The 12,800-nt window shown below is 50.7% G+C and overlaps 1 protein-coding gene across 3 annotated transcripts; it reads right to left on the minus strand.

Moving 5' to 3' along the window:
- Positions 1-855: 855 nt before the first annotated feature.
- Positions 856-12,176, minus strand: LOC129527171 (putative golgin subfamily A member 8I). Of its 3 annotated transcripts, XM_063698417.1 has the most exons (18): positions 11,264-12,175; positions 9,475-9,594; positions 8,513-8,572; positions 8,251-8,331; positions 7,450-7,488; positions 7,141-7,188; positions 6,968-7,052; positions 6,763-6,872; positions 5,637-5,723; positions 5,423-5,530; positions 5,140-5,227; positions 4,484-4,740; positions 2,846-2,921; positions 2,323-2,414; positions 1,654-1,754; positions 1,474-1,571; positions 1,211-1,366; positions 856-1,126 (listed from the first exon to the last, which is right to left on the minus strand). In XM_063698417.1, exons 1-18 carry the CDS (start codon positions 11,309-11,311, stop codon positions 951-953), a joined length of 1,830 nt encoding a protein of 609 aa, XP_063554487.1. In that variant the 5' UTR covers positions 11,312-12,175; the 3' UTR covers positions 856-950. The 3 variants fall into 3 exon arrangements, with proteins under 3 accessions (XP_063554487.1, XP_063554488.1, XP_055219955.2); XM_063698418.1 differs by lacking the exon at positions 8,513-8,572 and having other exon boundaries at positions 11,264-12,176; XM_055363980.2 differs by lacking the exon at positions 9,475-9,594 and having other exon boundaries at positions 11,264-12,174.
- Positions 12,177-12,800: the final 624 nt, after the last annotated feature.

A 12,800-nucleotide genomic window follows, 5' to 3' on the forward strand; every position in this document is an offset into this window, starting at 1 on the left:
GGGGCATGTAGTCATGTGATTAAAACAGGTAACATGAACTCTGACTTTAAAATGTATTGTAGATACAAATGCTCTAAGCTAGGAAAGGTTTTCCACGTCCACAGTCAACGATGGGAACCTTTCATTCCTCAGAAATAAGCCCTTTTTAGGTCATCGAAAAAGAGTACAACTGCTGCAGCTCATGATGCAATATCTTCATGAGCCCAGAGCACATACAAATCCTAAGGGCACCACCATAATACACCGCTAATTCCTGGCACCGGAACAGATGAAACACACTCTATCCTGCACATACCTGCCAGAGGAGGCCACTTTCCTCTTCTGTGAGATTTAAAAAGCTCCCCCAAAAGGTTATCACTCCCATCACCAATACACAGAAAATGGAGGAAAGGCTGTTTCCAGTTCTTGGCCTTTAAACAACTCTAAATCTCAGTACTCTTGGTGGCATATTACAAAGTAATAAACAGTGCACACTTGGGGGCAAACTACATATTGAGCTAATGAAGAGCTCACTGTGATTAAGATTAGATCAAACAACAGCAGAACATAGGCAAATTTTGTCTGAATGCTGTAGTGAATATACATGCTGCAATAACATTAAAAAAGCATGGCAGCCTATTCCAAACCAAAGAGAACAGTTTTGGGCAAAGGGTGGGTCTTTGTGTGTTTGAACTCCCACCACGTAAGGGCAAACTCGATATGCATGCTAATGACCTACAATTATGAAATTAAAAAAGAAAAATGCTAAAGGATGCCAGAGTGAACATCAGTGAGAGCCACAGAGACCTTTTAACTTTTTACAAATAAACTTAAACTATAAATTAGAAACACAAATAATCATGAGTGACTCTAACATTCAAAGGAAGTAAATGAATTGTGTAGGAGATTAACCCCATAACTTGGTTTCTTATTTAAAAATTTCTTCAGCAGCTTTTTGAGGATGGTGATGTTTATCTCCTTCTTCTTGGCAGCCAAGCCCAGCAAAAGAACGGCACACAGCAGTTGCTGCCCAAGCCTGGGTGCTCCTGGTGGTCCTGCACGATCGGCTGTGCAGTAGGCTTGTCAAGGAGAGGATCCTCCCTGGCCTCTCCTTGGGCAGAGGAGGTGAGGCTCACCTCAGAAAGATCTTTGGAGAGAGGGAGGCAGGGATCTCAGCAAAGTGGGAGACCCCTCTTCCTGCCTGCCCACCCCACCTGAGGGCTCTACTCACCACCATGCTTGTCTGCAGCCCCAAGCTCCTGGGGGGCTGGGGCTCCTGGACCGGGCTCATCAGCAGGGTTCTGGGCAGCGGCCAGGAATTTTCTGTGCCCATTGTTGTAGTTGCTGTAAGCCGCAATACCATCTGCTGCATCTCCAGCAGCTTCACCTGGAGGGAGGGGTGCTCAGCTGCCATGCCGCTGCCTGTGGCCACCGTCACCCTCACCCCCAACCCCATCCCCACCCCCACCTCCACAGAGATGTTGCACACCCTACCTTCATCTCCTCCCTGAGCTCCAGCCTGATGGTGTCCTCCTCCCAGTGCCGCATCTTTGGCACGGCCCCCTGGTTCTGATAAAACGTGATGGATTTTCCTGCGGGAGGACAGGGCTCAGATGCTGGGGCCCCTCCAATGGCCCTGCAGCTCCCTCTGCCATGCCCTGGCCTCCCACTCACTGATGGTATCTCTCTCGCCAGCGGTGGATGAAGCAAAGTTCTTTTTTCTTCACCAGCTCACTCAGGTCTGCCTTCTCCTCCAGGTGGTCCATAAAGCTGCTCTGGAGCCAAAATATTGCAGTCACATCTCGGCAGCGACCTGCCCTCAGGTGGCATTTTCAAGTCATGGAGAAGGCGGAGGTGAGTTCTGGCATGGGCCAGCTTCTCCATGACTTCCTGCAGGGCCCAGTGGGTCTCCCCACTCACAGACTCGCCCCCAGGCCCTGGGGCTGGGACCGCTGCCTCTGGCTCCTTCTGGGCCGAGGCCACCGGGTGAGCCAGGTGCTGGCAGCACACCCTCTGCTCTTTCACCTGCTCTTGTAACTGTGCCTGCTTCTCCTGGCCACTAGCTCCAGCGGACTTGAAAAATGCCACCTGAGGGCAAGATGTGAGCATTCTTGTAGGGGCACACACAGAAGAAATGGGGCAGAGAGGTGGAGCGCAGCCCCTTCCCTTGGGGCCTCAGAGAGTGCACCTGTTGGTCACAGGTGAAATGGTGTCTGACCACTGGCTCTCGGAAGGGGTGAGGGTCCAGAGAAATCAGAAGGCAGGGAAACGAAGAGCATAAAGGGGTCTTGGAGGGACCACAGAGGAAGGTGGCAAAATGGGTGCAGGGGGAGTCAGGCTCACCATGGCCTCCCTGTTCTCCAGGTCCTGTGGGACACTCGGCACGGGCTGAGGTGCCTCCTCCCCGTCACTGTCCAGATGTTCTCCTCCGTGCCCTGTGGGGGGTGGCCAGAGGGGTCTTCAGACAACCCAACAAGGGAGGTACTGTGGGCCCACCTCTACCTCCACCCTCACTGTGTAACCCTGAGCCAGCCCCTCCCCAGAGAGGAATGAGCTGCTGTTCTTTATTTTTACTTTTAAGAATCAAGATCTTGCTATTCCGCCCAGGCACACTCCCACTACTGGTCGATGTGGGAGTTCTGACCTGCTCCCTTTCTGACCTGGGCCAGTTCAGCCATCCTTAGGCAACTTGGTGACCCCCCGCTCACAGGAGGTCACCACACTGATGCCGAACTTAGTGCAGGCACCCGGTCGGCATAATGACCAGCTGTTCTAAAGCTCTCTGCCAACTCCTCAATCCTATGCTGCTAGCAGTCCCCCCTTCCTCCTGGGGCTCTCTCCTCTTCCTCTGAGCGGTCTCCCGTACCTTCCCCAGGGAGAGCCATGAGGCTCAGCTGGGCTGTTAGCTGCTGTTTCTGCTGGCTGGCAGCTTCCAGGCGCTCCTAAGGGGCCAGGAAAGAGTGAGAAGGGATGGAGTTTGCCTGGTCGTCCCCCTCACAGCCCCATCCTCGGCAGCTCCCTCCTCTGGGTCTCCTGCAACTTTTGGCAGGCCATCTCAGCCACTGCTTTGCCCCAAGCTTCCTGCTGCTGCAGCTGGTTCATTAGCTGGGTCTGTTGCAGTCACTGCCTGTACAGCGCCTCCTTCTCACAGGTCAGCTGCTGATAGGCGGCCACCTGCTGCTGATAGATGGCCACGTACTGCTGCAGGTGACCCAGGTAATGGTCTGGCTGCTGCTGCAGACTCTGAGCCTCTTGGCTCTTCAGCTCCCCCTGCAGGAAGACCCTGGGTGTGAGGGCACGTGGTGGCTGGTTTCCAGATTCTGGGCCCATTAATAGGGTAGCGAGGGCACTGTGGGGCTCTGTCACCTGCCCAGGCCCCTGTCCCCTTACTCCAGGCCTAAGTGACTGCCTCCCTTTCCTAGAACCCCATGCCTCCTTCCCCAGCCTCAAATCTCATACCCTCTTCTCATTTAATCCTCAGCACCTCTGTAAGGAAAATGCTAACTTCCCTTTGAAGTTAAAGAAACAGAGACTTAGAGATGCAAAGTACTTGAATGGTGACCAGTGGAACCGAGGCTGGAATCCAGTTTTAATCTAAGGAGTCTTTTTGTTTTGTTTTCAGACAAAAGTGTCACTCTGTGGCCCAGGCTGGAGTGCAGTGGTGCAATCTCAGCTCACTGCAACCTCCACCTCCTGGGTTGAAGCAATTCTCGTGCCTCAGCCTCCCGAGTAGGTGGAATTACAGGCATGCGCCACAATGCCCTGCTAATTTTTTTTTTTTAATTTTAGCAGAGATGAGGTTTTACCACATTGGCCAGGCTGATCTCAAACTCCCGACCTCAAGTGATTCTCCTGCCTCAGCCTCCCAAAGTGCTGGGATTATAGGCATGAGCCACTGCACGTGGCATAAGGAGCCTGTTATACCACTGTCTCTTCCCCTGTGATTGGGGGCTCCATGCCTCTAGCTGGGATGATGATGTCCAGACCTGAGAGGAGCCCAGGGCTACACACCTTTAAAAGTCAGAGGCAGGAAGCAAGAAACAGGACTGCCCTGGGGGGTGCTGTGGTCACCAGCCCCGAGGCTGGAAGCTGCCTCTGGCCTGGTACCTCCCCTCCCCAGAGGCTGCTGCCTGCCTCCCAGCCCTTCTTGGATGGGGTGGAGGTTTCCGACTCCTTCACCTCACCAAGCTTCTCCTGTAGCTCCTTTACTTACTGCTGCAACTGCAGTGCACTCTTGTTCTCATTGTTGTGGACAGAGAGAAGCAATCAGCAGCCACCCACTGCAGCTGGAGACCCCAGAACTTGTTGTCTGCCTCCCATGGCACTGGGAAGGCTGGAGGCAGGTTAGAAAAACCATCCCCTCTCTCCCACAGCCACCTGGCTCATAGGTGCCTTTAGAAGTAACATTTCACGTGAGGGCTACACTGCCCCATTTTAGAGGTGGGGAAAACAAAGGCCCGGAGGGCTAGGGAGGAGGGCAGGCTCCCCAGTTTGGGCAACGCACCGGCTCCTCGAAGACGCTTTGTGGCTTGGCCAGCTGCTGAAGGCTCTTGTGCTGCTCCTGGAGCCTCTCCTCCTGCTTCCGAAGCCTCTCTTCCTGCTCCCGAATCCTCTCTTCTTGTCCCCGGTTCAGGAGACTTATGCGCTGATTGTTTTTGACCTGGGCCTGGAGCTCTCCTGCCATTCTCTCTAGTTCCTCCCTCAGGTGCTGCAGCTCCACCTCAGAGGGCACTGCTGGGGGCTCTGGGGGCAAGGGTTCAGCTGACAAAGGAAGCAGATAATAAGGGCCTCTGGATTCTCAAAAAAAAAAAAAAAAAGAAAAAAGAAAAGAAAAACCCTCCTCTTGGCGCACAGCTCCTCTCAGGCTCCTCAAACTTGGCCTCACTGCTAATGATTCCTCGCACCCAGATGGTAGCCAGTCTTCCAAAGCACTTTCAGAGAAAGAGCACTGCGGGTGGCTGACAATGGGCCCTCTTTGCTGATGGGGACACTGACACACTGAGACTCATTGAGATGACAAGACTCGCCATCTCCTGGCACAGACCTCTTTCCCTGTGCCTCAAAGCCCTTCCATCCACCCACCTCCCTGGGGCATTCTAAGCCACCCTCACAGCCCTCTGATGCCAGTCCTGCTCCCAGGTCATGCCAGCCCCATCTTACCCATCTGCTTTTTGAGTTTCGACAAGCTCCTCTCCAGCTCCTCTACCCGACGCATATCTTGCTGCTTCTGTTTCTTTAATGTGCAAATCTGCCCAAAGCACAAGGGGAAAGGACCCTGGAGAGAGGGGCTGGAGGCTGGACAGGCTGCCCTCTCCCTCTCTGCCCCCACCTCCACAAAGCCCAGACCCATGACCACCTGTGGCTCTACTATTCCCATTTTACAGATGCTCAGAAAGATCCAGTGACCTATCTAATGTGGGGGGGCTGAAGGGTCAGATCTCACCTCCTGCGACATTTTTCTCATCCTCTGCTGCCACCGGGCCCTCTCTCCTTTTAGATGTTCAGCATACTCGTGTCTTTCTAATTGGAGTTGTTGAAATGACTCCTTCAACTGCAAGAATGGGCACAGAAGTTAGGAAGGGCTGTCACTGGTCCTCACCTGCTCCTGGCCACCTGGGGTCATCTTCCTTCCACATAACTCCCTCAGAAAACCTCACCTGTGTCAGCTGCACTTTCAGTAGTTCCTGCTCCCGCATGGACTGGTCTAACTTCCACTCCGTACGAGCTTTACTGGGGCTGGAAAACTGGATGGCGAAGAGTGAGAAGTTTCAATCTGGAGAGCCTGGGCCATTCCACACAGTGCCCCTTAAAAGGGCTAAGGCTAGGCCCAACATAAAACTCGGTCAGCAAAGATCAAGGCATTTCCAAGCCCGTGGTCTGGTTTTTAAAAGAACTCATTAAAGTTGGAACGGACAGGGAATGAGATTGAATTTATAGCTGGCTAACAGAGGCCCAGAGAGATCAGATAATATTGCTATTGTTATTACTGTTATTATTACCACTGTTTGAACCTTTGTGGAATGCTCCACCAGGTACCATGCTAACAATCCCATTTAATCCTCACAACCACCATAGGAGACAGTTACTATGATTCCCTCTATTGTGTAGATGAAAAAACATGGAGTATTTGAGGTTAAATGCTTCCCTAAGTTCACTTAGGCAGAGCTGGGATATAAACACCCAGGTCTATCCAATTCTCTAAGCCCGTTTTTCTTGCTGGGGATGGGGGCACAGACAGGAAGGGGAAAATTAATCTTTTGTTCACTTTTTGAAAGGATGATACATTTGCATAGTCCAAAACTCAGAAGGTATAGAAGGGAAGTATCTCCCGGCCATCTTGTTGCTCTCTCCTGAATTTTTTATGAACCCTTGCAGACATGTTTTATGTATATTATCACAGTATGTACACACACACACACACACGCACACGTTTCCTCTTTCTACAGAAATGGTAACATACTAAAGGTACTCTTCTGTACCTTCACAGTACAAGTACCGAATACCCCACCTAGGACTTGCCCAAGACCACAGCCAGGTAAGGGCGGGGCAGGCACTTGGCCTCCAAGCTCTGCGTCCAGTGCTCACTCCACACAGTGCCCCCCAACTCACCCACAGCAGCTGACTCAGCCCCAGGCTGCCACTAAAAACCATACAAAAAAGTAGCAAGAAATGGCCATGCTGCCTTCTGGGCAGGACACTCCATCCTGCAGAAGGGACCTTTAGGCTCACTCCTCCATCTGCGAAGCCAGGCTCCCAGGGGATGGGGCAGGTGGCTGGACTCACCTGGTTTGCCTTCTTCTTCTGTGTGGTCATGACATCAGAGAGAACACTCTCTAACTCTCCTTTACGCTGCAACGAACGTTGCAGGCGGACAGCCAGATCCTTGGACTTTTCTGTAATGAGAGAGTTGAGATGGGGCCCAAAGGACTCCCCCTGAAGACCTGTCAAAGTGCCAGGTTGAAGGATGACAGGGTGCCCAGATTCCCACCTTCAAAGTATCTGAGAGAATGTTTCATGTGGTACAGGTCCGTATGTAGTTCTTCTTTCTCTATGTTCAATGTCTGGATTTGAACCTTTGGGAGAAAAGCCAAGCAAGTGCTGAAAGAGAAGGAAAGAAACCTTCTCCGGAGGACAGGAGGAAACTGCACACCCTCCACTCACCTCTAGCACCCTTTTGGCTTTCTGTTTTTTGTTGTTTGCTTTCTTTTCCTGTAGGAAGAGGAAGACAGAGCTCTTACCGGGGGAGGCAGAGATGGCACAGCAAGAGACATGCCCCCAGAATGCCACCAATGCCCCAGGACAGGCCCACCCATGGGACCAGGTTATCAGGGGCCCTGTGGGGATGGGGTGGAATCTGAGGGGTGAGGTTTCTTCCCCAGGCTGGGTGTGGGTGAGATGAGACTGGGGCCTGTATGTCTGAGTGCCCCCCAAACCCAGCAGTCATGTCGCGAGGAAACGAAATCACGTTACTTCTTCCAGCTGATGTTCCTGTTGTTTCTTCTGTTGTTTCTGTGGGGAGAGTCAAATAACGTGATGGAGGGTGGCCCCCTCAACTCTATTCCCCAGACCAGGAAGCGGTAGGCAGGGGCCAGGAATGGATTTTAAAGGCAAAGTTCTCAGATATAATGGGAACACGAACCGGTAAACTCTCCTCAAGCTCCCAAGGACAGAGGATTTGGGTCTTTGTTGGCTTTTGCCCACAGCCACAGAACTCAAAGTCTGAGTCTGGAATCTCTTGAGAGGACAGCAACATAAACCTCTAGAGATGGAGTTTCAGAAAGGCCCCTCCTTCTGGCAGCTTGTGATTTAGAAAAGTGGGTTCATTCAATAAACACTTACTGAGCACGTATGGACCAGGTACGGTTCTTCACAGCAGACATAGGATGGAAAAGGACAGACAGGAGCCCTTAGCCCTGAGGTCTCCACTCTAGGGGGCCTTTAAATCTCAGACTCGAGAGCTAACAGAGACCTTTGATACTCACTACCTCCTCTGGAAACACGAGCCCAAAAAGGAGAGGTGGCTTGTCCAGAATCAAAGAGCAAATTAGGGACTGAGTCATGGCAGAAATACGGGGCCCTTGACAACCAGTCAGGCTAGCACTTCCCCAAGAGGCAACAATCCCAGGGCGTGTGTAGCAAGGACTCGAGCAGGGGTGTCTGGAGAGGAGAGAGTCGGCAAAGAGGGCAGCAAAAGAAGAGCCAGGCTGCATGCTCTGGGGTCCCTCCCCAGGATTGGCAGCGTGGAATCAGGGGACCCCAGTGGACTCTTACCAAAGATTTGATGGTGTTCTTCAGTTGGGTGATTTCTGCGGACCTTGAATCCAGGACTGCTGCTAGTTCTTGGCACGGGCTCTGAGGTGCATGCAGAGAGGAGGAGGTGGAGCAGGAGTGGGGGGAGAGGTAGAGAGAACAATCATTAGGGCTGGGGTTTGTGGGCTGTCTCAGCTGGCAGAGGGGCACCCAGTCCCACCTGGAGGAGGAGGTTGGAGGGCTGACCCAAAGGGTCACTGCACCTCTGCCCAGAGCCTCTTACCTCCAGATCTTTCAGGGTGGCAGATGATGTAGGGCCTTCCCTGTGGAAACCTGTTGCTGACTACAAGAGATGAGAGTGCACATGGAGATGTTCTGTCCCCCACAGTGTCTGAGCCCTCTGACTTCCTTTCTTCCCCATCAACTGGCAACATTTTCTTTTCTGCCTATCTTGGACCTTTTGTCCCATAACTCCTTTGTGCCAACTTCTCTCATGGTTCTTATCTCCCCACCATCCCATCCTGGGGCCCTTTCAGTGACTCCTGATGGCAAGTGGCTGTTCTCATTGTCCTGGCTTCCCCTTGAGACTGGGGATGAGGAAAATCAAACAGCAAAGACCATATCCTGGGTGTCCTGAGTGTTTACAGCAGGCCATGTACCAGGGATTAACATAAAAACAACAATAACAAATCTCATGAAAATTTCACAAATGGAAGTGAAACAATATCACCTCTATTATACAGATGTGAAAAGAGAGGCCCGATGAGGTCAAGCAACTTGCCCTAAATCATATCCCTAGCAGAGCAGATGGAGAGGCAGGATTCAAACCCAGATTTCCTTTTTTTTTTTTTTTTTGAGACAGAGTCTTGCTCTGTCACCAGGCTGGAGTGCGGTGGCATAATCTTTGCTACTGCAGGCTCCACCTCCCAGGTTCACACCGTTCTCTTGCCTCAGCCTTCTGAGTAGCTGGGACTACAGGCACACGCCACCACGTGTGGCTAATGTTTTTGTATTTTTAGTAGAGACAGGGTTTCACCATGTTAACCAGGATGGTCTCGATCTCCTGACCTCATGATCTGCCTGTCTTGGCCTCCCAAAGTGCTAGGATTACAGGCGTGGGCCACCACACCCGGCTAAAGCCAGAATTCTTAACCAGTACCCAGCAGTCCATCCACAATCTTAACAATTACCCTCTATTGCCCCTTGGGCCCCCTGTCCCCAGAAGCCTGGTCAGCCAAGACTCACATCCCCAGGTGGCTGGCAACCACCACAAGTGGCTATCTCAGGGATACTGCCATTTGTTTTTGTGTTCCTGTTTGCTCCTGCTGGAACTCTAGGGCTGTTTTTCTTCCAGTATTCTTTTAACTGTTGGAAAGAAGAGCAGTAATATTCATGAGAACCGTCAGTCCCTACAGCCACATCCTCCTGTACAGTTTTTACAAAATACACTTACACATCATCTGATTTAATGACACCAACAACTGTACAAGGTGTTGTCACACTCATTTAGTGACTGAGAAGGATTGATATCATGGCTAGAAAAAAAAAAGAAAAAGGCAATACTGGAACTTTGAAACTCAGTCTTCTGACTCCAAGCTCTGAGGTTTTGTCAGGAATCAGCAGCTGCCAGGGACCAAAACCAGAGGCAGAGGTAGAAAAGTAAACATTAAGTAGGCAGGAACTGTATGCCATGTGGTTTAGAGTCATGCATCCTCACACGTCTGTTAGTGTGAAGAAGTGCACCAGTACCTCTCAAACTTTTATATCAATGTGTCCTCATGGCAGAAGGCAGCCTTTGTCTTCAATCAGAATTCATCAGAAAGAGGACAACCCAAGCCTCATTTCAGAGAGAGGTCTGGCATACTCTTAGAAACCTATGTGACTGTCATCCCTAAGTACATTCATGCTTTTTCTCTTGATCTCAAGAGAATCAAGGGAAACTGATGCTTCAGAAAGATGTCCCACATTTATCCTGTGGCACTCAAAGTACCCAAGGTTGAGAGAATATGAGGAAGATTCAAGCTGTCAAGTTCAGTTTCCCAAGATCTATTCCACAGAAGATGAGCAAATCTCACTTCAGAGACCACTGACTGAAGGAGAGTCTGGTCCCAGAACCATGGAGAATCAGAATATGAGGTGGAGAACTCAGAAAAAAATGTTAAAATCTCTCTGGAAAGTAGAAGCCTGGGAGAAAACCAAACCAAACCCATTCTCTCATTGCCACCCAGAGATACTGTCAACATTTTGAGTTCATGGGGGAAGTGTAGGCTTTTCCCACCGTCAACATCTGTAAGGGAGTGAGGCAGCCTGGAACCTCTTGCTCCTAGGTCCCATAGTCTCCATTCCCCTTCCAGCTGGAAATTTGTGCTGTGACCAGAGGAACCAGAAACGGGGTGAGAACGCTTAGGGGACTGGGTCATAAGATCAAAGGCCAGTCTTGCAGTAACCGCAGTTACTAGGTGGGCTGTGACATCACAACATTCCACTCCTCCTGGTTGGGGGGAGGGACCATGTCAGCACCATGTCCAAGTCGCCGCTCCACGATGGGGGAGGGAAGCACAGGGTTGGGCCCCAGCTCCTTGGAGACGCCAGCACAAAGAACCCAGGGAGGTCGACCTTGAGGCAGCAGGAGGGGAGGGCAGAGTCTGCAGCAGGGAGTCCCAGGAGTCACCAGTCCAAAGTCACCCAGGAATGACTGGCGAGGGTGGGGCCTGGCTCCTTGGAGATGAGAGCCCAAAGAGCCCAGGGAGATCAAGCTTGGGGTGGCAGGAGATGAAGGCCCAGTAATGGAGCGGGAAGCCCCAGGAGTCACCCACCCAAAGTCACCCTAGGGTGATTGGCGAGGGCAAGGACTGGGCTGCTTGCTGAAGGGGTGGGGCTGACTGACAAAACTTTGATGGGGGTAGCCCAGAGGCACTGGGGTTGGGGGGACCAGTCCAGTGTGCCTCAGGAGTCATATAGACTCTGGCAGGGGTCTTGTCATCAGAGGGGATCTGTGGCTGGGTTGAGGGGCTATGACCTAGTGCGTTTTTACCTTTTTCTTGGCTGCAGCCAATTTGTTGTGTTGAGTTTCTTCTGCCATCGCAGGTTGGGGAGGGAGGAAGGGTTGGGGAGGGAGGAAGGGTTGGGGCCACAGCAGCAAAATCTCAGTAAGCACCGATCAATGCTTCCAGTCACCTACCAGACAGCTGTGTGACTGAGCCAGAGGAGGCGTAACCAGGGCCCCAGTAGAATGCGGAATAGGGGCGTGGCCTTAATGCTCCAAGCCCATTGGTCAATGAGAAAGATGAAAGGGCAAGGGGGCGTGGCCACACAGCAGCGTGGCCAGAGGGCCCTGTGACTCACAAGGAAAGCTGCCCATGGCAACCGCTCTCCCCACCCACTCTAAGAGAGCGGAGAGGCCTCCCACTCTGGAAGAGAAGAGGGGCCGGCTTTTGCTTTAAAAGCTTTAAAACTTTAAAAAATATATGTGTGTATACTTTATATATATGTGTGTCCGTGTGTGTGTATCTGTTTTTCTCCATAGCTGTCTTCATTATCCAGCTTCTATGCAAGGTCTATGATTTTGGCCTATATTTTTCATCTTTGATTACAGTGCAAAAATTACCAGTATTACCTTAACTGAGATACAGATCCTATAAAAATAGAAAATGCATAGCATGCTTGATGATTAATGAAGCAGACTATATTATCCAACATTCTAATAAGATAAAATCATCACAATGATTTCTCTTTTTTGGAAAAATGTTTCTCTTATTCTCCTACGTTTTTGTTAAGATTTTTTTTCTTAAACAAGAAACATGTCTAATATCTGTAAAAACACAAAGCTTTTGGGCCGGGTGCAATGGCTCATGCCTGTAATTCCAGGACTTTGAGAGCCCAAGGTGGGTGGATCATGAGGTCAGGAGATTGAGACCATCCTGGCTAACACGGTGAAACCCCATCTCTACTAAAAACACAAAAAATTAGCTGGGCATGGTGGCGGGCGCCTGTGGTCCCAGCTATTCGGGAGGCTGAGGCAGGAGAATGGTGTGAACCCAGGAGGTGGAGTTTATACTGAGCAGAGATCATGCCACCACATGATCGGCGACAGAGCGGGACTCCATCTCAAAAAAGAAAAAATATATATATATATATATATATATAAAGGCCTCATTTTGCAAGTGAGGACACTGAAGAGTATAGAAGAAAGAAGGGCTTCGTGCAAAACCACGTTCCTGATTGTTGGCGGAACCAAGCCCACAACCTGGAACTCAAGTTTCTCTACTTATAGTAGACGCTCAAAGAATTATAATAATTTACAACAACGTCATAATCATTTGACATTTCTAAGCTGGTCATGTTTTCTTTCGTGTGTACTTCTCCCCTCTCAACAATTACTGTGCCCTTGGCAATTTAATAAAGCAGGATAATATTCAACTCAGCGACCTACAGCTTGACAAGCATCTCCTGCTCCCAGAAAACCGAAGGTGTTGCTGTCAATCTAATACTAAATAATAATTTTCTGTAGTCCTAGAACCTCTGGACTTCCCAGTTACATGGCCAATAAACCCCCTCATTGTCTGAGCCAG

This window comes from Gorilla gorilla, chromosome 16, assembly GCF_029281585.2.
Source record: "Gorilla gorilla gorilla isolate KB3781 chromosome 16, NHGRI_mGorGor1-v2.1_pri, whole genome shotgun sequence".
Classification (NCBI taxonomy): Eukaryota; Metazoa; Chordata; class Mammalia; order Primates; family Hominidae; genus Gorilla; species Gorilla gorilla.